The sequence below is a fragment of the Recurvomyces mirabilis genome (assembly GCF_035927965.1).
Source record: "Recurvomyces mirabilis strain CCFEE 5264 chromosome Unknown scaffold_21, whole genome shotgun sequence".
Lineage (NCBI taxonomy): Eukaryota > Fungi > Ascomycota > Dothideomycetes > Mycosphaerellales > Teratosphaeriaceae > Recurvomyces > Recurvomyces mirabilis.
In genome coordinates this window covers 212,974-235,677 of record NW_027041955.1, presented here as the reverse complement: position 1 = coordinate 235,677, position 22,704 = coordinate 212,974, and the positions used below count along the sequence as shown (strand labels likewise).

Sequence of the window (22,704 nt, the reverse complement as noted above, 5' to 3'; positions counted from 1 at the left end):
ACACTGCAGAAGATTCCCATCGCCAATGGCTGCTCGGACTTCGACATCACCTATGCCTTGCCCTCCTGCAGCATATATCTGCAAGCTCGTGCATTGCATAAGCGGAGTGGGTGTCCGCAAGGCTGGCCACTCTTGCGCATGAAGACAACGCCGCAGCCACAGCCGAGCCGTTGAAGGACATGGACTGTTCACTAATCTCTATGTTGTCCGCTTCGTAGATGACATATAATCCAGCTCATCGAAGATGGACGTTCTGCTGACACTTCGCAACTACGATCGACAGGTCCCTCGCCAGACATTGGCGACGATGCTTTGTGCTACAAGTCTCTGACACGCACCTACCAGAAATTCGAGGATGATGGAATTGGTGACAGCTCAGGCGGTATGACATGTAAAACAATGAGATAGAGCCCGACAGGACAGCGCCGCATTCGTAAACACCCTGGTCTTTATCTTCAGAGGCTGGCCAAATTTGGACCCTTACCTCCCGCTATCCTCATGCTGGTCGTACTGGCCATAAAGATCGCTCTCACAGGCTCAGCGTCTCACCTTTATCCAGTCGATATTGGTAATGCCTTCGGCTGTGGGTCAGTCGGCGATGTGTGGACTGATGAGAAGCCCTCGATCTCGGACTCAAAGTCTTGCCTACCAGCACCCTACGCCTGGCTCGGTTCTCGTACAGCCGAGCGAAGTCGATAGATATCCTACGGGACTTGATCGTGGTTCGAACATCGCAGTGCGTGGCTGCCGTCGCGATCTATCGTGTTTACCAACGACCGATGCTGGACGACCTCAGTCGAGTTGATGTACCTCTCAGCAAATCCCTCGTATCCTAGTACAGCACTATCGACTACAAATGCGTTGTGTCGTAACACGAGACCTGGACCGAATATCGATCAGCAAATTCCCACCGTCGTGGTACCTGGGGACAACTCTGACATTCGTCACAACGGGCCTGTATGCGATTGTGCTGCCTACTTGGCCATCGATAACGACAGAATATCGACCCATAGTGACGCCGTCGTCCCCTATGAACAACACGTCCAGATTCCCGCAGGACTTGCAACTATGTCAGCACACAGTCGCGAGTGGCGATTACATAGGAATACGGTCGAATCACTCCGTACTGGCAGATGCCACGCCTGAGACCGAGGTAGTCGGCTGCAAGTAGTCGCGGCTGTAGAAACTTTAAGCTTGACTGACTTTCCACAAGACTGCGAAATGCTTCCGACTTGTGATAGCACCATCTACCGGCTCACCCAGGCCGTCGATGGCGTTGACGAGGCTATCGAGTCCGACACGAATATTGGATGTACGACCTACCGTTCCAGCTCTTCGTTCTTGGCCATCGAAGAATATCACCAATTTGAGTTGTTCTACATCGAACCCGCCAATTGCACGTTCGCGCCTGAGGAGGGAAGGAACACAGCGGTCTGCATCCCACAACAGGTGTAGAACAGGGGCCTCTCCCTCGTCTTGACATGCTACTGGTTAGTCACCACGCCTGCTCTAATAATGAATGGCTATGCGTGATCTGGCTAAGTACCTTGACCTAAGATAAGGATAAGCCCAACAAGGTCTTCACTGAGTTATCATCGGCGTTGCGAGCTGTGGCTCCTGTCCACCACATCCTACCCAACGCCCTGGCCCCTGAAGATACCGAGGACAGCTCGTTCAAGCCTTGAAACGGATTGATTTTCCTGGTGTCCAATCTAGCCAGTATCAAGATGCTGTGAGTGACCTCCGGAAGCCTTCGGAGACTGTACATCTCACCAGCATTGCCCTCCAAGATCCTCCGACCACATGCTTCGGGCGGGAGCGTTGATCTACTGATCTACATAGCATATCTGTAGCAATAGTGCAGCTGCATGAAAGGAGGCGTTTCGCGCTCGAGACTCCCTACACAAGATCAAAACTTTGGTCGGCAACGTCCAATCATAGACACCTTGATGCCAGGCACCGAGGCACATCTTGGACGATACAGTCGCCAAGACATGCGGATCTGGTCATAGCTGTGCTCTTACGAGTCTGTTCCGATAGCTCTCGGCTTCCCAGATGAGCTCAATCCGCATTCAGCCGTCGCCGAAGGACCCGACATCGATGTCCTCCGGCGTGGTCAGCTCTCGAAGGTCGATGCAGACATGCCACGCACTCGACAACGTCTCCGCAATTCATGGCTTGTCGTGTCAGGCAAACGATATTCCCAGGCCGGAGACAATGCTGCCTACGTCTTACTTGCAGCTATCGTATCTCTGAAATCGTTTTCCGAGCTCGACATGTGCATGCGGGCAAACGCCACTCGCCATAAAGCTGGAACAGGACGAGGATTCGATCACTTCTTGCCAATCAGCAGAGTTGCAGAGGCTGCTGTGACTGTCTCGCCTGTTTGCACTCACGGTACTATGTCTATATTTGCTAAAGCAAACACACTTTGCACTTCTGTCCACTGGTCGAACTCTTGTTCTCTCCAAAATTAAGCGTAAATCTCGACCCCATGGCACGTGGAGAAGAGATTGCGGGGTTGGGTCAAATGTTCGCCACATTTTTGCATGTCTCGAACACCTGAGCCGACCAGTGCGCTAACGAGGAGGGAATTATACCGAGGCCCACTCATTCGTTGGCAGAAACATCGGAGACCGGCGGATGATGCTTGGATGGACTTGACGAGGATCAAGCATTACCAATATCCAGGTTGCGATTGGGTGAGGAAGATCTTGAAGTGCAACATGATACAGTAGATAGATAAGGCGTAGGGTGAATACACGTATGTGTGCACTCTCTGTCGGCTAAGAACTGCAACATCTGCCGGCACAACAACGCTCACCAGTCTTTCGGACGCGGCGAAAGCAGAAACTCGACCAAGTAAACTTCGCACGCGCATGCGACGGGTGCATCTTGTTCAAAAATGAAACCCTGTGGCATCCGCACTAAGCACCAGCGCCCGGCCAGATTGCGTGTGACACTGCCCTGCAAGCTCCAGACCAGTGATAAGGATGCATACCTTGACTCGCACCTACCACGAATTGAGACCAGTGTGCGCCTTAAGATCGTCCGCAGAGCGCCGTCTAGTCGTCCCATCCCTGCTCGCCGTCCCAGAACGCGGAGTACTGATGCACAAGGACAAACTTTAGCGGGGGAGGCGTTGTGTACGTACCTTCTTGCTGCCACCGTTGTACCTTTGGTCAAACTTCGGGAGATTTGCCTCGGTGGTGAGAGACACGAAAGCGGTAGGTAGGTGGTATAATAACAGCTGCAAGATCTGCTCTCCTCCTTTCGTGTCCACCACTGCTACGGAGATCTTGCTCCTACTGCTACGTTTCGACCTTATTCGATCGAGGAGCAGACTACACAATCATCATGGCCGATGTTGAAAGCAGCCCAGGTACGTCTAGACTCCATATCGGCAATGTCAGTTGCTAACGACTGTCAGATGGCTCGACCGGAGGCCACGACGACGTCGAGAAGGCGGCGTTTCAGCATGTCGAGCAGGTCCACACCAACGAGCGTGTACCCGGCCATGGCAATTACTACGAAAAAGACGGTCTACGAACATACGGTGATGGCGAAGACCACGACCACGAGCCGCCGATGACCTTCAGGCGTGCGATGAGTCTGCTCGCCATGGCCTTGCGTAAGTCATGCCTATCATCCCTCTTCAACGACTCCTCCATACTAACAGAGTCCGCAGTCTGGACTGGCAGTCAAATCCCAGTCTACCTCTTCGGCGGCGTCCCACCTTACATCTACGGCGACATAGGCGGCACAGACCGATGGATCTGGTTCGTGCTCGCCAATCTCCTCTCCCTCGCAGCCATCTGCCCCTTCGTCGGCTCCATTTCAGATCTCATCGGCCGCCGCTACGTCGCCATCATCGGCGCCATCTTCCTCGTCATCGGCAACATCATCTGCTCCACGGCCAAAACCATGAATATCTTCATCGGCGGCATGGTCTTCGCTGGTATCGGCGCCGGCATCAACGAACTGACTGCTCTGGCTGTGACCGCTGAGCTGGCTCCGACGGCTAAGCGCGGCAAATACGTCGCCATTCTGATCTTCACCATCATCCCCTTCTGCCCGTCTGTGCTTTGGGGACAGCTTATCGCGTCCAGGTACAGCTGGCGCTACATCGGTGCTCTTTGCGGTGCCTACAATTTCGTCGGTCTCATGCTCACGGCCGTCTTCTACTTCCCACCGCCACGTGTGAACAGCCAAGGTTTGACCAGCAGCCAAATTCTACGCCAGATCGACTGGGTTGGTGGTGCTTTGAGCATCCCGGGCATGGTAAGTCTAATCCCACCATGATCGAGATAGTGATGTACACTCGCTAACATACTTCAACCAGCTCCTCTTCATGATGGGCATGCAATGGGGCGGCTACCAATACCCCTGGTCCAGCGCCCACGTCCTCGTCCCTCTTATCCTCGGCGCCGTGCTCATCATCGGCTTCTTCGTCTGGGAAAGCTACGGAGCAACCTATCCCATGTTTCCCAAGCGCATTCGCCAGGATCCACGAATCCTCGGTCTTACACTGTAAGTGGAATGCCAGCTTTCCTTGTCCTGTGCGGTACGCTGACATTGCTACACAGGGTCATCACCTTCATCAGCGGAGCCAACTTCTTCTCCATCTTGATGTTCTGGCCCACGCAGGCTTTCAATGTCTACGGCCATGATCCCGTTGGTGTTGGCCTTCGTGGATTGCCAGTCGGGTTCTCGATTCTAGCTGGTTGCTGTATCGTGCTCTGGGCACTCTCCGTGCTTCGAGGGCACAACAAGCTGCTTCTGATCGCCTCCAGTGTCATCATGACCGCTGGCTGTGGTGCGCTCGCGATCGGTCGTGTAGACAATCTCTACAAACTCTGGGGTATTCTCGTCCTCGCTGGTCTCGGCATCGGCGGTATCGTCGTTCCTGCCTCAATCATTAGTAAGTCCTGCAAACGAGTGAAAGATTCTTGGGCATTCGCTAACAATGCAACAGCCACGATCATCTGCCCAGACGATCTCATCGCCACCATGACGGCCCTCACCTTGGCCATCCGCGTCATCGGCGGCTCCATCGGCTACTGCGTCTACTACAACGTCTTCATCTCGAAGTAAGTGCACAAGCACCCGAAGCACCATCAGAACTACCGCTAACACCCCACCCCAGATTCGTCCCAGCAGCAACATACTACATCGGTGGCGCCATGGAGTTGAAACTCAACATCACCTCCGTTGCAGTCATAACCGAGGCCATCCAAATCACCGGCGCCTCGCTTCTCCCCGCATTGCAAGAACTCGAAGGTATCAAGGGCGTTCCAGGAGCGTACGAACTCGTGGTCTATGCCGGTCAGCTGGCGTACGCCGAGGCGTACAAGTACGTGTACTACGTCTCTATCGCGTTCGGAGCTGTGAGCATTGTGGCGGCGTGCTTCTTGGGTGATATTGGGAAGTATATGGATGACCATGTTGCTGTTGTCATGCACTGATTGAATCATATTGGCTTTGGGGCGTGGACACGTAAGCATCCCGCTAAGGTCAAACAACTCACCAGGGAGGAAGGTGTTGTCAGCTGTGTAGCTCAGAAACGAACATACATCAAGTACTTGCCTGTGCATTCCATCCTTGAGTCACGTTACGCGCCGCCTGCTCGGCCGAGGAACGCGATCTAGCCTCTGCTTGCTTCGTGACGGGCCTTTTTGCCCCGTTGATGCTCGCTGATCCTCTGCGAAGGCAAGGTAGGCTCTTCTTACCAAAAGGACCAGTATAGAGACTGTGTTACAAACCAATCAGTATCTCCAAAATCATGGTTCAGCAACCACGGACGAACACACTATCTTCAGATGGATGTAACGGAATTCAGAACAAGTAAGAGAAGTGGCATTACAGAGCATAAAGACAGCATGATATACATCACGCATTATAGCCACCTCGAGCCAGGCACGTACCGAGCCTGTCGATGATCCTTCTTGAGTAAGGAGCTTCCCTAGGATGAGCGCCGTTAACACCGCATACAAGTTTCGCAGGAAGGGTGCCCTCTGGACAAGCACCCTCGCCCCCATCTTCCTCTTCCTAAGTCCTCTTTTCTGCCATCCTTTTCACATACTAGGGCAATGTCTCAAGGCATCACCCACAAGTCTCGCGAATTTGGCATCAATACCACTGAGGATCGAGCCCACATTCCCACCTGACCCCGAGCCAGTGCCTACACCTTTGGCAAAAACATCCTCACCATCCAGCTCCTAACGCTGCTGATGCATGCCCTGCTGTGGCGGAATCGGGTACGCGCCTTGCTGCGCCGCTTGCTGTTGCTGCAGGTAAGCCTGATATTGTAATGCCTGCTGTTGATCTGCGGTCATATAGGGAGGTTGAGCGGCAGCTTGCTGGGTGCGCATGCCTTGGGGTGGCATGGCCTGTGGCATTGGTGGAGGAGCGGCGTGTTGTTCTTCTGGTGACTCGACCGCGGATTCACCATCTACGCCGTTGCTGTCGGCTGGTTCGGGAGCATTAAGACAGGCCTGGTGGGTGGGGTTTCAGTGAATGGTACGCGTGAGTGATATAGACTGTGGTGAATGCTTACCTGAATGAGGTTCTTGCCCTCTGGCTTGGTGACCAATGGCTGAAGCTTGGGCGTAGTGAAGGTGTAGACGAGACCGGTCTCGGACACGACGAGAAGCAGTACTTGTGTGCCAGTGAGGACGGACAGTTCATATGCCTGAAGTGAGGTGAACGTTAGTTGTGGTCTGTCGCGTCAAGGCAGACGCGTCGCAATCTCGCGCAGACGGATGCATTGGCGTACCTTCTTCATGATACCAGCTTTGCGCTTCGAGAAGGTGATGTGACGACGCGACTTGTCCTGGATGAACTTGATCTCAATCTTCCTCCTCTCACGACCAGGCTTGTCGTCGTCGTCATCATCGTCGTCGGCAGCGGCACTGGTGCGCGAGCGCTTGATGCCGCGAGGTTCGCCGGCACCATTCTCCAGGTCGTCGTGCTCGTCGTGAGAGTTGATTGGATCTTGCGTAACGATCTCGGCCGACATGGTTGGCTGTGTGCAAGTTTGTAAAGCTGTAAATGGCAAAGTGTCGCGATCTAACCTGTTGCGGTTGCCGCGGTGGTGGAGCAAAAGTAATTGCCTGTTACGACGAGCTTCCGAATTCGCGGCGGCGGCGGGATCGCTGAGACGATGCGCCCGCTGTGAGTTGTGCGGATTGGTGTTAGGCCGCTCTGATGTGGGTGGACAGATGAATGGGGAAGGCCGCCGGGGGGTCTGAGTTGGGTAAAGATTCGAGGTTCTGGGGAGCGAGAGGGGCTGACAAGGAATGCGACGAGAGGAACAGGCACGCAGCCAGTCACATCAGCGGCAGCAGCGACAGCGGGTCTTGGCGGCGGAAACAGTCCCGTTGGGCTATCGAATGAGCAAGAACGAGCGTGTTGGTGCGTCGTCCGGAAAGTGTGTATTGGGCTAAGCTCGCAAGAGTCAGCAACACCTTCGCAGTCTTGAAGGAGTAACAACTAGGCAGCGAATGGAAGTAGCGCGAGCGGTCTGCGGCAGAGAGCTGTGTCTTGTACTTTGCAGAGCATCGACCCCTCTCAGGCTCAGCCGCTGGGAACTAGTGACACTAGAGTAATGGCAGAGCAGCACGTTATTGGCTCGATGCTCGTCGGCGTGCTCTCTGGCCGGCGGATCGCGCGATCTCTGAGAACGACGGCGGTGGTACAGGTGTGCGGTGCGGCAAGAGGTGGCGGTGAGGACAGATATGTGTGGGAATGATTTGTAGACTTACCGAATTGAGATAGCTGTTGTGCCTTCCTTGTTGAGCATATATGTCCTATTGCTGCATTCGAGCATAGAGTGTCGCTAAGCCGTGTCTGGGACGTAGAAGCCTGATTTTCAAACTGAATAACATAAGCACACGTCACGTGCAACCTGTATCTTACAAGGAGGCAAAGCACGGCTGTACACCGGACCACTGTGTCCGATCAACCTCAGTTCGTGCTTTCCGCGCACCCTAATTCGATTTAAGTCGCCATATGCTCTATCTCACACAAACGTGGGCATCAGACACCTCCAACAACCAACAAGACCCTTCGGTGCAATAACATCCTAATAGAGGCAGTAGACACGGCATACAGTGTAGAGCTTCTAAACGGGCGACTCAGCCAATTTCAGAGGCAGGCCTTGCACCAAGCGTAAGTTTGATCGAGGTAGCCGAGGAGATGAGACACATATGTGGTATCTCGCATCAAGTGCCATGTGGGCGCCAACAACTCGCCATAGATCGTCTTGCTTTGTTTCCATTACTACTGTCGTGGGACAGATCGAGCACAGACTAGCCTTGGTTCTTGGAGGGCGTCGCTGCGTATAATGCATGAAATGGAGACGACGGGAGAGCTAGCTTCGTCCATATTCGAAGTATAGGTAAAAAGTGTGCACGAAATGTCTCTGAGAATAGTCGTGACCTGGACGGTAAGTCTTCGGCTGACTCCATAGCGTGTACAAGTGCACCTGCTAGCCTTGAGTGTCCCTACACCCTGTAAGATGCTTACTATCTGACACCCAACTAGACGTGCGTCTGTGGTCCTTGTGAAAATGACACGATCTGTCGGTGCGTAGTGTTGAGACGTGTACGATGATAACTGAAGTTGCACGCCTTTCCAGTATCTACAAATCTGTCTAATACTACACCACCACGTCTCCCACTTACAACAGAGAAAGATCGCCGAACTTCTCCTTGTAGCCAGGGATTTGCCAGCGGCCCTTGGAGACAAGTTGCGAGACACGCTCGTCAATGTCGGGACGTGCAGCCACAACCTCGTCCTATCCATCACATTAGCATCCATCCCATAAACACGTGACAAGCACATCTCGTCCACAGATACTGAGCAAATACATACCACAGTCAGATCCTCAAAGGGCCTAGCAGTCTCAATATTCTTCAGCGTCTTCTCTAGGTCCTGCAACTCCGCATCCACCTTCCCCTTAGTCGCCTCGGCACTCTTCACGGCCTGCGCCTCGAAGGCATCAATCGCCTTTAACTGCCTGCTCACATCATACTTCTTCGGCTGGAAAGCAGACAACTGCTTCTCGATATCGTCGATGACGCCCGTGTTGCGGAGCTGGGAGCGGTAGGCGGCGAAGTCGACTTTTTGCGGTTGCTCGGAGAGGATTTGGACTTTACGGCGCGCGTCGTCGTTACGCTTTTTGAAGGCGGCAAGGGCTTGGGCGGTGCTGCCTTTGATGCCGAGTTTGGTGGGGAGGTTTGCCCAGTCGATTTTGAGGGAGGCGGAGCGCTGGAGGAGAGGTTTGGTTAGGAGACTGATCTGTGACTGTGCAGGGCGCGGAGAAGTGCTGTAGGCGCCAATGGCCGGCCTGAAGCTTGCTAGTATGTCCGTAGAGGGTATGTACTCACTGTGGCCGCCATTGTGAAGGTGTGAGAAGTTGTAAGTGGGCTGGTGACAGGCGCTACTATCCCAGTGAGTTGATCGTGAAGCGTCCTTCCATTCCGGATGGTCCCGCTTAGCGGCCCATGCACTGTGTGACCCTGTACTTTTATGCCACAAGCTCATCTCTCGCCACCTTGTTTTGCAACACACATCGAAGAATGCCCCATTTAGTATGAAAGGTTCGTCGTGAAGAGTTAATGCTATTTGACCATATTGTCACCATCGCCTAGACTGTGACATGGCGGACATACTAGCAGCGAGACCAAACCCCACTCCTCAATCCACAGATTTCGGACCATGCTCCTTTCTCGCACTGCCTGCTGAACTTCGAGTCCGTATCTACGAGCGCCTCTTCGGAAATGAGATATACAACCTTGCCATACAATATCCACGTGTGTGCCTAACATAAAATCTGCAACGCCATAATGCAAGCCGAGCAATCCTCCAGACCAGCAAGTTGATTAGCGAAGAGGCGACTCCCATCTCCTACACCGCCTGCCACGTCTTCTTAGGTATCGAACGCGAGCTTGAAGGCGATGCTGATCCTCGATGCCGACAAAGCGGCGTTTCCGAGGGCCTCATCCGGCAAGACATCGGCCACATTTCCTCCTGTGATCTCCTGACACGCTTCCACAACATCGAGCAGCTCACCATCACGCTCCCAAGCTTCTCGAAATCTACTTACTCAGATCCCCCGGACTCCGTGAAGATGGAGGGACTTGTGAACCCGCTTCAGGTGGATATCTTACCGGCCCTTCCTCATTCTGGGAAGCTCAGTATACAACGGTTCGAGCTCCTGCTTCTGTTTGATCATTTTGACAGGCCGCTACCTGCTCGGGATCATCTTGATCCGCTTATGTACGCTTTCTGCGGACTGCGTTGTAGGCGGATTAAGTCGTTGCTTGTTCTGTATGGTAAAAGAAGTCCTGTTGATGCTATTGAGAGCTCTATGAGCTTAGGAGCTTATCAGAAGCTATGTGAGACGCATGGCATTGTGCCAATCATTTAAAGAAGCTTCGTAGCGACTGCATGTGTGTGAAGTACCAGTTGGGAGACGGCTTCGCAGCTCGAGACTCGGCAAGACATTCTGTCAAAGACGCTTGGGGGCATGTCGAGTCGCTCATGAGGCGGAGGATCATGACGGCCTGCAGTGATGATGGTCACAAAAGGTAGAGGGGTCGCAGCAGGTTTTAGCAGTCTTTAGCTATACAGTGAACTATAAAGACCACTTCACAAGTGCGGCAGGCAGTAGGTCAATGCGCGAAGCATGCTTTATAACAAGCAAGCAATCTACACACCAACAACTACACTCGCCCTGACGTTTTGAGTTTGTGTAGTGCAGCACCACACTATATGCTCAAAGCCATGATACTGTTGACAATATCATTATCGTTCTCCTTGAGCGCCTTGACCGCCTTCTTCCTGCTCACACTAGCCTGCGCCATGACGAGCTCGATGTCCTTGCCCTCCAGACCCGTCTCATCGACCTCCTCGCCATCATCTTCCTCCTCCTCGGCTGGCTTCTTGTCCTCGACAGCCTTGCCCTTGTCGCCGGAGCTGCCATTCTGAGTCTGGGATTCGGAAGCAGATTGGGCGGCGAGTTGCTGGGCGGCGGAGGCTTGGGCCTGGGAGTTGAGGTCCTCGATCTTGGCTTCGCCGAAGATGCTGTTAAGGATGAGTCAATACTGTAACATATATGGCTGTTATATATTCCAAACGTACATCCAGGTGTTGCTGTTCGGGCTCTTGTAAACATCCGGTTGGCTGATAACGAAGAGGATGTTCTTGGGCCTCCTCAAAGTCACCCTCGTGATGCCCTCGACGTGCTTCAGGCCGAGCTTGGCGATGGCCTTGCGTGCCTTCTTCTCGTTGCGGTTGTGGACTGCCACGGTTGCGCCGGCGGGGATGTTGGCCTCACCGGTCTCGCCTGCGTCGTCGGAGTCGCTATCATCGTCGTCCTCGACCTCGGGGGCGGTGACCTTCTCAGGCTCATCGGGGAGCTCTTCGACGCGAGGGTTGGCCATGTTGGGTGGTTCTATGGGTGGAGGAGGAGCTGCGGAGGATGTTAGTTGTGCGGCTCGTGAAAGCCCATTGCGCTCTTGGCCAGTGCAGCAATGAATTGCAGCTTATGAATGGAGGACATACATTTAGTCGGCGTCAACACGAAGACCTTGTGGTGGGCAGTAATTCCACATCCTCAATGTCTTCGATCGAAGTTCGAATTCCAGGTTCGCACACAATTCGACGAGTGCACGTGCCACTCACGTGGCGCGCCTAAACCACTCTCCTTCGTCCTTCGCAACCTCACTCTCTTTCTCCCCAAACATCCCTCCTAGAGATGGCTTTGCAGGTATGGCCAAGCTGCCATTATCAGGCAATTTGTTACTGTGGTAGACCATGTAGGCAGCCGTCCTCATATCTCAATCCACTTCGCGGGCGATCTACTCGAAGCCTTGCCACATCGCTGGCTCCCTGAAGCCGACCACCATTTCGATCGAGCCTACCGAGGTCTAACGGCGATGTTTCACCTACATTGCTACTTGCAAAGTCTATCCTTGAAACACATGAAGACATCGCTGCAATATGTCCGCTGGCTCGAGTCTCACTTTGCCACGAGTCTAGTTCATACGGACCAACGATCTCCGTGTCTACTAGTCCCTGGCTTTGATTCAGCTTCGCCTGTACTGGCCCTGCCCGCCTCGAAATGGTCTCATGATACAGACGATCTAATATAGGAGCTTCACGGCCCTGGTATTGACTTTTGAGTGGACCATATACTGAAAGTATGACATCTGGAAGTCGTGTATCGTTGCCACGAGAAGACGGAAGACGACCATCCTTACTAGTGAGGGTCATCAGGCCTCGAAACGTGATATCCTCTTCTGGCACGGCGTCCTGATCTGCTTTCCCTGCGGTGTCCATAGCTGTTTCATTCAGCAGCGCCACCAGGAGTATATGTTCAACAACGTAGCTGGACTAAGTATCCTCGTCTTGTTGCAGACAAGCACTCTCTTGTCTTCAATTCTACTATACCATTCGTTCCTCCAAGCCTCAACATGCGCTGGTCCACATACTTGACGGCGTCTTGCCTGCTGGCCTTCGCGGCGGCCGCTCCTTCTGCTCTAAAGAAGCGTAGCAAACTTCAATTCTTCGGTGTCAACGAGTCTGGCGCCGAGTTTGGCACTGGAAACATTCCTGGCGTATATGGTAAGTATTGACTACGAGAGTCATATCGGCTCCGAAGATGTGCTCACGAGGTATCTCTACAGGCACGGACTACACATGGTACACCTTGTCCACGTACGACACCTTCATCAAGGATGGATTCAATACCTTTCGTCTCAACCTGTTGATGGAACGCCTGGTACCCAACAAAATGACTGGGCCAGCAGACACCCACTATCTCGGCAACCTGACCCAGCAGGTCAACTACATCACAGGCAAAGGTGCCTATGCCATCATATGCCCACACAACTATGGACGCTACTATAACAACATCATCACCTCTACCAGCGACTTTCAAGCCTTCTGGAAGACCGTTGCTACAGCTTTCAAGGGCAACAGCAAAGTCATTTTCGATACTAACAACGAATACCATGACATGTCTGGTACGCTCGTTGCTCAGCTCAACCAGGCTGCTATCAATGGTATTCGTGCTGCCGGTGCCACGAGTCAGTATATCACAGTTGAAGGCAATGCTTATACTGGAGCCTGGACATGGACGACAGCCACAGGCACTGATGGCAAAACTAATGCGCAGACGATGGGATCATTGACTGACTCCAGCAACAAGCTCATTTATCAGGTTAGTATCGCCATCTCGAAGGACTTTCTCCCGATACTGACGATGATGCCAGATGCACCAGTATCTCGACTCTGATGGTAGTGGCACGGCGACCACATGTGTCAATACCACAATCGGCTCTACTCGACTTGTCGCAGCCACGAATTGGCTCCGTGCGAACGGCAAGAAAGGTCTGATTGGTGAGTATGCTGGCGCTGTCAACTCTGTCTGCGAAGCCGCTGTCAAAGATATGCTGGCCTATATCGACAAAAACAGCGATGTTTGGACTGGCGCTCTTTGGTGGTCTGCCGGACCGTGGTGGGGTGAGTCCATCATGCTTTTGACTTTCGTCCAGTGAGGTTGAGGATGACTTCGCTGACGTCTCTCGTGGTGCTCTAGGTACTTATATGTTCTCTGTTGAGCCTACGAGTGGGCCTGCCTATAGTACTTATGTGCCGCTCATTGCTGGGTACGAGTAAAGGAGGTTTGACTGGATGGGACTGAGTGCATGCACGGCATTGGTGCTCGACTTGTCCAGGTACTGCTTGAGGCAGTGATGGTGTACTTTCAACCTGCTTACCTATGGGTTTGCTTAGGAGGGCTCAGATTTGTGGTTGACGAAATAGCTTTCCACACCCGTTTTAACCTCACTACTTCACCTGGTGATCAGAATCATGTTCCTTCGCTCGTCTGAACCCAGTACATCCGTCCATCCTCAACTTCCTCCATCAAACAATCGCCACACCGCGTGGAGATTCTCGCTATGTTCACTGCCGCCATGCCACCTAACATGCCCGGGCCCATCATCGCTCAAGCCAGACGCCTCCAAACGAGAAATAACCAAGTAGGACAAGAAGCATCAAATGTGGTCTCCTCGCGCTCGACACTTAGGCAGCCAAAACGCCTTCGGAAACACCGCCCGCGACATCCGCTGGACGTAGCCGCGCCGCCACCAGCCTACCAACCACCTCAAGCCTCGAGCTCAAACACCCCAGAAGGATTGCCGGCATACGAGATGAACCCGCTTTTCGCCAACTACGACCCACAAGGCAAAAGTACCGCCTCGCAGTACAATGTCACGCCTGACATTGAGGCTAAGGAGTCAAGGGTCCTGCAAGTGGTGAATGAAGACGTGATCAGAAGAGCGCAGAAGCAGGAGCTCAGGCGCCAAGCGCAGAACTACTGCAATGGAGCTGCGGCTGTGCTGGTGGTATTGTTTGTGGTGTATCTGATTTACATCATTGCCCATTTCTCGGTCAAGGGAAAGCTGCATGGTTGAAGGCAGACGAGCTCAACAAGCGAAGTCGGTCTATGATCTCGCACTGTGTGTCTTGTGGGTATGGATCCAGCCAGATGGTTAGGTAGCTGCTGAGATTGGGGTCGTTGAAATCATCAGAAGTTCTCAGCTAGAAATCTAGTCTTTGAACCAATCATTCGCATTATTCACATCTATGTCCAAGTCAGAGTGGCGCGATGTGCGCAGCCTTTCCCATCCACTCAGTGCGCCGAAGCATTCTGCACCAACAAGAAAGACATAACGTCCAGTTCGTCAAGATCAGGCTATCAGCCCGTCGACAATCCTTCCCTAGCAAAATGTGACTCCTCAGCGCCGCGCTCGAAGACGAGAAAATCAAGCAACCCATTTAACAACACACCCAGACCCAGCGCATATTCTCAATGCCTACATCGACATCATCCCACCACTCGAACCCGTGTGACAGCCCCGCTCATGCCTCTTCATGTTACTCCTCACACTAAATGCCTTCCCACACCCAGCATGCGGGCACTTGAAGGGCTTCTCGCCAGTATGCGAATGGCTGTGGATCTTCAGACTGCTTGGTCGACTGAAAGCTTTGTTGCATGTCTGACATATGTATCGGTCCTGCGACTGTGGAAAGGTCGCTTGTGAAGACGGACTAATGTAGTGGTGGTGTTCCCATGGATTACTCGCTGGTGCCGAAGATGCGGACGCTATCGATGTAGACTGTGGTAATGAATGTGGTGGAAAGTTGGAGGGTAGCGGTCTTTGGTGATAGAGGCCGGAGACTGGGTAGTTTGGATCTACGGGCGAGTAGTACGAGCCATTTGATACTGCACCTGGCGATGGTGCGTAGGGTGATGTGCCGTACGGCGATGTGCGGTATGGTGATTGATGTGGTTGTGATGGTACGGAGTGTCGCTTGAGCATGCTAGAATGTGCTACTCGTTGTTGGTCGGCCTCAACATTATTCAGTGAGGAGCCGAGGAAGTAAGGTTGCGCCGACAAGGACGATCCAGTTGAAATTGTGGATGGACTGTGGATATGCTCGGTCACCGAGTCGTTGCGCAATGGTGGTGTAGGCGGTATTGATATTCTTTGTCCGGCAGCAGGCTCGTGGCTGGCATACATCTGCCTCTGGCGTTGTTCTCCGAGACTCATCTGAGAACGCTTCCTAGTTGGCTGGTGTGGCACTTGCGTCACAGCTTGTGGATCTGAGCAAAGTCAGTGATCGATCTCTGTACTTAGCCTAACGTAAACATACCAGCCTCCGCCTCATGCCGCTCGCCATCAGCAATCCCAAGCAGGTTCGAGATCGATGGTAGGCAGGGTCTACTACCATCATCTAATGCTGGTGAAGCTGAACCTTCCGAGAATCTGGCCGTCGAAGTCTGAGGTTGCTGGTAGCCAGCGGAAGTTGTGTAGTTGCTGTACGAACTGATACCGACAGACCAAGTGCCTTGTATTCGAGGGTGATGCGATCGTGCCTGGTACATCGCCTGATGGTGTGGAAAGCTGGTAAAGCTTTCGGCTTGAGGATATGCCATGCTCGTCACCTAGTCCGAGTGATAAGGGTATTCGTCAGGTGGATGACTTGTTGCTTCGGGATGCCGCCAGCCAATGGCAATAGAGGTGGGGCAAAAGGTGTAGTCGTCGCCTTTCAGTCGCGGCTCAAATGAGTGTATGCAATTCCGGCGATGATGTGTATAGTCGGAGTGAAGGTGCAATGCGCAGAGCGTCCGATTTGATCAATCAATGAGGGAATTCGTGGAGGTGAAAGTATTGATTGCATGCACGAGCATTCGAACACGCAACAAAGGCGCTAAAAACGTTGGCCTGATTTCGATAGATGAAGGTGACCGAGTGGTAGATCCCGCAAGCAGATTCCGAAGCGCTAGAACTATCGCCGTCAAGTAGATGGGGCGGGCACTTCCAATAATGCCTGGGAAGCTGGCAAGAGCAGTGAAAATCGCAACGCAACCCTGCGGTCCGTCAATCAATCGAAGTCGGAAAATTGACGGGTCGAATTAGGGAGAGCTCGGCAGGTCGATCGACGTGAGGGAATAGCAATGATGATCGCCAGAAGGAAATCATATGAAGAAACCTTGGTAAATGGTTCAGGGTCGCGGTTAGAGCAGATCCATTCACAACTTAATTTGCTCGTCTGACGATGGCGTCTGGCACCGAAGCAGCAACAAATGGACCTTCTGCCCCTAACGGTCAACCGACCGAGGCGACGTGGCAGCACACATTTCGCCAAGGAACAGATAGTGAAGGATCGCTAGTTCAGAACGCACAATCATGGCGACCCTCATCAATAGAGCATACGACTCTGGTGTCGCATGGGGGCCGGGCCAACGTTCAGGATTGGGGTGACGACGATGGAGGAGGGGCTCGCTAGATGGAAGGACTAAGCACGTAGCGCACGGCGGAGGTTGCGAAAACGGTAACGGTTTGTGGTGGCATGGCGGTCGAATCTGATCCTTGCTGGCGAGCCTGCAGTAGACAGGGTAGATTCTGCTCGGGCCATGTGGAGGGTGCAGCAATATACGCATGGCGCGCAGATCGTGAGATCAACCCACTCTCTGTGTGCGTACGAATGAGGTGCCTGGCTACGAGATATTCGAACCGATTCATCCGTCCGATCAATATCGCCATCGGATAGATTTGTTGGCTCGGGGCGTGGTTTGCTTTGCCGCATGCATCGTAGATCGCCCGCATGTAGCCTTGAGTGTATCCAGCCTGCCTTCTCATCACACATTTGTGCCGAGCTTATTTCTATTGTCAAGACTGCCTAAATCGTGCCCTCATCTCGCCTACAGCACCTACCCACATCCTCATCTACATAAAGGCATGTCTCCAGGCCAAAGAAAGCAGGGTAGGCCAGTCAAGGTGGTATTGTATGTTTCAGAGAACAACGGCCGGTTACGAAGCACTACCAGATCGCCGGCCAGCACGGAAGAATGGACGAAAATGGCGGCTGTTAGAGCCTCGATGGGTTGCAGTAGTGCCGACAGAGCTACGTAATTTTATGATTAAGCGACGTTGGTTCATGCCATGCGTCGATCAGCAGAATCGTGGCCGGCAAGGTTGGCGCGCAGCCGAAGTTCGAAAACCCACCCGTCAAGCCGTCCTGACAGTTGAGTGGAGATGCCAGACGCCACGCGAGCTCGTGAGACCCTGTCATGCATCACTAACTCGTCGATCCTTCTCACACCCCGCCTTCCTCTCGGATTCGATGATCTGCGACGGAAAGACTATTGTTGATCAGAGGGTACGCCAGGACGATGGTATTTCGTGGATTCGTACGCAGAAAGCCGAGCATACTTGAGCGCTCTTCTGCCACTGGATGGTGTTGCTAGCAAAGGTAATGTTGCCATAAGCTTGGTGGTTAGAACATGGTAGATTACCCGGCCTTTCGGGATCTGATTATTACATACAGCCCTTCGAGCTGCGGCACAGCAGTTGCACCATTGGCGTGCGGACGGCAAACGTGGTACTGGAGCTTAATGCAAGATCTCCCATGGTATCGCCGAATACGGCAGATCAAGGATCTACCTTTACTTACCATATATGGCTGCCCACTGCAAGCACAGCATCCGCTAGACCACAAGATGTCTCCGTGCCGCAACTGCCGCAAGACCTTCTCTCTCGTTGGGTAGCTTCCTCTCCCTCAAACCCGCAGACTTTGGATTGGATCAATTGTCGAAAAGCCATACGTCTCTGAACGCAGCGTTTCGAACTTCCAGCACACGTGCCAAGGTCTACCAACGGAGCATTACTACCTTGTCTCTTTGGGATCGGTCGTCCTTCGGCCGCATATCAAAGACACGCAATCATCATGAGACATGATGATCAAAAACCATGGTGAAACAAGTGATCCTCGTTGCGTGGCCCTAGCGTAAGCAAAGCTGCAGCGATCGGCCGGCACGCGAACGAAATCCGTGCAGCCACACGTGAGTACCACGAGCCGAATGTCTCACTCTTGTTCGCACCGCAAAATCCACGTATGCGACGTTATTTAACAGGTTTTCATGAGAGGCAGGTCCAAATTTTTGATATGTGCAGCACCAGACAAAGACGACCCTGTTTCCAAGCGCACCGGACTCATGCATGATATCGTCCCAGGAAAGCATTCTACGGACGCCAAGACCAAGCCAATATATGGGCGGGTGCTACCGAACAATGCACCTCTCAATAAGCAGGAGTAGCCCGGCAAATCAGTGCAGAGGTTATCATCAGTCTATGCGAAGCATGACTTTCAGGGTGCAGGTCTGACACTTCGTCCTGTGGACTCTTGACTGGCTCACCATGCTATTGATGGTTCAGCGACGATATGCCGCAAGCTGGTTTGCGTGGTTTTACGCGCGGCGCGAGCAGCGTCCAACAATGCTGATTTTCTACATCGTATGGCGAGTGTACGTCATTTCGTTGATAAAGTCTTATCACGAGCGGTGGTAAGATGCAGAAAGCTCTGCGATTGCCTCAAGCAGACAGCTTAATATACGTCTGCATGATCCTTGCTGTAAGGCAACTGCAGACTATCATCCGGGCAATGGGGCTGCGCCGCGAGGTGCGCAGGAGTCCACTTCGTATCTCGTACTAGCTTATTACGAGCACAATATATGACGGACATTCAACGGTCAAGTTGAGCAACGACTTGTTGTCCCCATCACAATCGCCAATGGGTACTATCTGATCAATAACTGTTACCTGAATCATGGAGAAAAGTCGTCGTGTCTCTGTCCAGGTTTGCGACCAGCGTGGCGTGGATAGCAAAGATGGCCTACATGGTTTGCGCGAATCAAGACCGAAGCGAAAGCGGCCGACCCAGAACAACGGCTATCACCAACCGGCGAAGGAAGTGAGACCTGCGTCAGAGCGTCAGCCTTGACTCGGCTGGCAAGGCTAGCCGCGAAAGTGGAAGGAAGTCCGCTATACGGAGGCACAAAGTATCGATCTGTGCGTCTGCGATCAATCTATCGTACCTTGGCTTCGCAGCGCTTTGTCGCCGCGACGCCTCCCTCGTACCTGGTCCATGCAAGGTCGTCTATCACTGGCTCTGATCGTTCCTTCTGCATGACCTCGTCAGGACAGAGCAGGTAATTGGTGCGATTATACTGATGCTGTCTATGGGATTTTGAAGATCATGATTTACATCGAGGATGTATGTCGGATGCCGCTGGCCGATGAATGTTTGACTTCCGAGTTCAGCATGAGCTTAATCACGCCATACACGTGATGAACATGCTGCAAGCATGGGCGTTGCAGCAGTCCGACCAGTGGCGGTGCTGAGCACGAAGGCCCACGAGTACGTCAAGCAAAATACCTGACAGTAGACATCGAGATCGTGTCTTCTACAGAATCGGCCTGGACCGAAGACTTCCGAGCTTCCGATTGTGGATCTGGAAAGATGCTCTATTGTGGACCTTGCCTGCCAGACGAGTGACTGGGCGAACTGCCGAGCCAGTGAGTAAAGATATATATGAGCCGAGCCGAGTATGACTCGGGGCGGATGACTGCGAAGTGAAACCTCTGCATTCGAGCGTAGGGAAGGCGCCCTTCTCAGCCTATCGAACCCATGGAAAGAGCAAGTAATAGTAGTCAGGACTACTGGTCGTTGCAATTCCTTTGTCGGCAGACAGGTATCATGCAGAGCCCGATGGTTTTCTGTCGTCTTCAGGAGAGAGGACTTCTAGCTGTTGGGAGAAACGAGATCATGGGAAAGGGGTAATGGGATCAGCCTTGAAAGCCCATGTGCCTCTTCGCCTTACATGGTTTTGTCACCCGCCTTGCATCTTACAAGTATGATATGGAGTAAATGAACTCTGTGAACGCCGGTGGTCTGAAGAATTCACAGAGCAAGTAGCAATGTGTGTCGTTCCCACTAGCCGAAGTCGACTCGCGAAATACCTGGAGAAGACCTGTGTGTCAGCCTGTCACTGTGTCAGCCTATCACTGTCGCGCCTTCAGATCACCCAGGGACAAAACCTTTGGAAGCTTGACGAAAGATCTGGCCATGAAGTGCATCGTTGCTCGCTGTCATCATTGCCTCCAACATTGAGCCTATTGCTAAAGCTTCCGCATCATTGAGCATGTGGGCGCAATGTAAAGCTACCTAAGTTGATAGAGAACACGAAGGGCAGCATACGGACTCCTGCAGATCGGCTTGATTGATACACTCTTCTCGATCGATATTGCTCTGAGCTACGGTGCCCCAGTGTCACAGTCACATCCGACTGGACCCATCTAGGCGTGGCTACAACCAAATCATCCATGCTTACAAAACCAACTCCTGACAAAATGGCCCGTTCATAGACAATCACATCTTCCAGATTACATGCCCAATTTCCTCATTCCCACTCAGATGCCGAAACAATCATCTACCACGTCAGCCACCCATCTCTTGCACACTCTTCTCAATCCGAAGTCGCTGCAAGACACAGACCACCACATCACCCTTTAGATTCTCAAGGCTAGCAAGAGTAGGCATGGTATTTCCTGCCAAGTCGTGACAGCTTAGCCTGCAAGTCATGAAGCTGTTGTCCACGGAGTTGAATCTGACGAGCAAGGACGAGATACCACGAGTTCTAGGCCTGGGTAAGGAGATCTTCAAGCTCGGCCTCCGTGGCGAGGCTGAGTGAAGCTGGCCATGTAGACTTTGATGTCCTTGCTCGGGCAGCGTGGATGGAGGGTCAGTGATGAGGGCTTTGATGCGAGGGAAGTCTTCACTCTCGATCTGCGGTTGGTCATTATTCGCCATCGTACTTCCTTGGCGTATCTGCCGAGGTCGTCGTTACCGCCAAACCCGGTCGAGCGTGTGTACAGTCCTTCCGGACTGACAATGTTTGTCCATATCTACTGTGGGCCTCAAAACCAGTCTTTTCGGCCTTCAAATCATTTTCCAGACAGACGCCCGCACTGATAAAAGGAGGCCTTGGTGCACGGTGAGGTTTGCTCTAGAGAGCCATACTGTTCTATCTCTTTGTGCTAGGATGCTCATATCTGCATGGAAACTAGCTCCAGAGACATGGATACAGCAAGCGTCGTGCCCTGGAAAGGAAAAGCGAGCCATGCTCACGCGGCGCTGTATTCGGTAAAATCGGTCTTGACATTCACCTTGGACACATATCATCGTATCATCTGTGTGATAAGTCGTACATGGATATCGTGTGTATCCAGATAGGTAAATAGGAATGCTCGCCAGTAATCCGAAGTCCGGTCGTGCCTTCCTCCACGAAATAGTACGGGCCTAAGCACGGACAGCGTCCGGTGAAGATCGCGGTCGGTCTTGCGCGACAAGTCTTCTTCTACAGACTAGTTCTATCTTTCTGGCACACGTCCTTCGCGCTCCACAGGTAGCGACCTTTGCGTTGTTGCCAAAGCATATCGAATTCTCGACATCACTCAAGCGTAAGATCCGGTGTCCTCGAGCCTAGACACACTCCTAGAATCAGGAACCGACACACATGGCAGCTCCTTCCTCACCTTCGGGGCCCTCAAACTGGACAGTTTCCTCCAACCCAGCACCACCGGGATCGAGCGTGAGAGGATGCGAGCATGCGTCTTGTCTGCAATGAGGGGGTACAGGTACCCGGTCGACAAGGTACATCGACCATCTCTCAGTCGCATGAATCTACACCTGGGTATTGAACAAGCTGACCAAACGAACTTTCTCTAACATTCAATTCACAATGGACGAGATACTTGCCAACAAGATCGATTTCGAGGCCCTTCTGGACACACGCATCTACAGCTCCTTCAGCAGCGACCGAGAGCGACCCCAGGAGGAACCGAGCCTCGTGTTCACGATAGTTTTGGAGATGCGTTGGGTGTTTGTGAAGTTGTTGGTTGAGACTGTGGCGACGGTGCAGGGGGTGGTGGGTGTGGATGTGGAACCGTGCTCGGGACCAGTGCTTGAGCGGCTTTTGGACGAGGAGCGGAAGGGTTTGTTGTAGTACGAGGATGAATGGTGCTGAAGGATAGGGCGAAGAGTGGAACGTGGAGGTCCACGGTGGGCGAATGTAAGGGTGTTATGTACAGCATGCCACAAGGCTGTGCTGTTTCCTTGGGATCTACAAGGGCTCTGGTGGTCGCACATTCTGCAGTGCGTGTCCTATCATGGCCAGTACATAGTGTTCCCGACAACATACAGCCGCTTTAGGTGAGTATCACATGTGTCTTCGTGAAGTGAGGTTGAGGAAGAGTGGAAGATGTGGAGCTTCGAGTGGAGGGATTA

The 22,704-nt window shown here is 52.8% G+C and overlaps 7 protein-coding genes across 7 annotated transcripts; 4 read left to right on the top strand and 3 right to left on the bottom strand.

The window, feature by feature from the left end:
* Nucleotides 1-3,357: 3,357 nt before the first annotated feature.
* LTS14_007563 (uncharacterized protein) lies at nucleotides 3,358-5,465 on the top strand (the record flags this gene model as incomplete). Its single annotated transcript, XM_064840255.1, has 7 exons — nucleotides 3,358-3,382; nucleotides 3,431-3,631; nucleotides 3,680-4,281; nucleotides 4,343-4,530; nucleotides 4,587-4,921; nucleotides 4,976-5,090; nucleotides 5,147-5,465. 7 exons carry the CDS (start codon nucleotides 3,358-3,360, stop codon nucleotides 5,463-5,465), a joined length of 1,785 nt encoding a protein of 594 aa, XP_064692135.1.
* Nucleotides 5,466-6,218: 753 nt separating this feature from the next.
* On the bottom strand, nucleotides 6,219-7,018 carry MCM1 (transcription factor of the MADS box; the record flags this gene model as incomplete). The annotated part of the gene is made up of 3 exons (XM_064840254.1): nucleotides 6,219-6,494; nucleotides 6,557-6,691; nucleotides 6,776-7,018. 3 exons carry the CDS (start codon nucleotides 7,016-7,018, stop codon nucleotides 6,219-6,221), a joined length of 654 nt encoding a protein of 217 aa, XP_064692134.1.
* A 1,662-nt stretch (nucleotides 7,019-8,680) lies between these two features.
* Nucleotides 8,681-9,401, bottom strand: ATP7 (ATP synthase d subunit; the record flags this gene model as incomplete). The annotated part of the gene is made up of 3 exons (XM_064840253.1): nucleotides 8,681-8,797; nucleotides 8,875-9,270; nucleotides 9,390-9,401. The coding sequence occupies 3 exons, from the start codon at nucleotides 9,399-9,401 to the stop codon at nucleotides 8,681-8,683; spliced, it is 525 nt and encodes a 174-aa protein (XP_064692133.1).
* Nucleotides 9,402-10,772: 1,371 nt separating this feature from the next.
* EGD2 (GAL4 enhancer protein) lies at nucleotides 10,773-11,447 on the bottom strand (the record flags this gene model as incomplete). The annotated part of the gene is made up of 2 exons (XM_064840252.1): nucleotides 10,773-11,088; nucleotides 11,146-11,447. 2 exons carry the CDS (start codon nucleotides 11,445-11,447, stop codon nucleotides 10,773-10,775), a joined length of 618 nt encoding a protein of 205 aa, XP_064692132.1.
* Nucleotides 11,448-12,479: 1,032 nt separating this feature from the next.
* LTS14_007559 (uncharacterized protein) lies at nucleotides 12,480-13,565 on the top strand (the record flags this gene model as incomplete). The annotated part of the gene is made up of 3 exons (XM_064840251.1): nucleotides 12,480-12,630; nucleotides 12,693-13,228; nucleotides 13,281-13,565. 3 exons carry the CDS (start codon nucleotides 12,480-12,482, stop codon nucleotides 13,563-13,565), a joined length of 972 nt encoding a protein of 323 aa, XP_064692131.1.
* A 420-nt stretch (nucleotides 13,566-13,985) lies between these two features.
* LTS14_007558 (uncharacterized protein) lies at nucleotides 13,986-14,486 on the top strand (the record flags this gene model as incomplete). The annotated part of the gene is made up of 1 exon (XM_064840250.1): nucleotides 13,986-14,486. One exon carries the CDS (start codon nucleotides 13,986-13,988, stop codon nucleotides 14,484-14,486), a length of 501 nt encoding a protein of 166 aa, XP_064692130.1.
* A 7,673-nt stretch (nucleotides 14,487-22,159) lies between these two features.
* Nucleotides 22,160-22,423, top strand: LTS14_007557 (uncharacterized protein; the record flags this gene model as incomplete). The annotated part of the gene is made up of 1 exon (XM_064840249.1): nucleotides 22,160-22,423. One exon carries the CDS (start codon nucleotides 22,160-22,162, stop codon nucleotides 22,421-22,423), a length of 264 nt encoding a protein of 87 aa, XP_064692129.1.
* Between the last annotated feature and the right edge of the window lie 281 nt (nucleotides 22,424-22,704).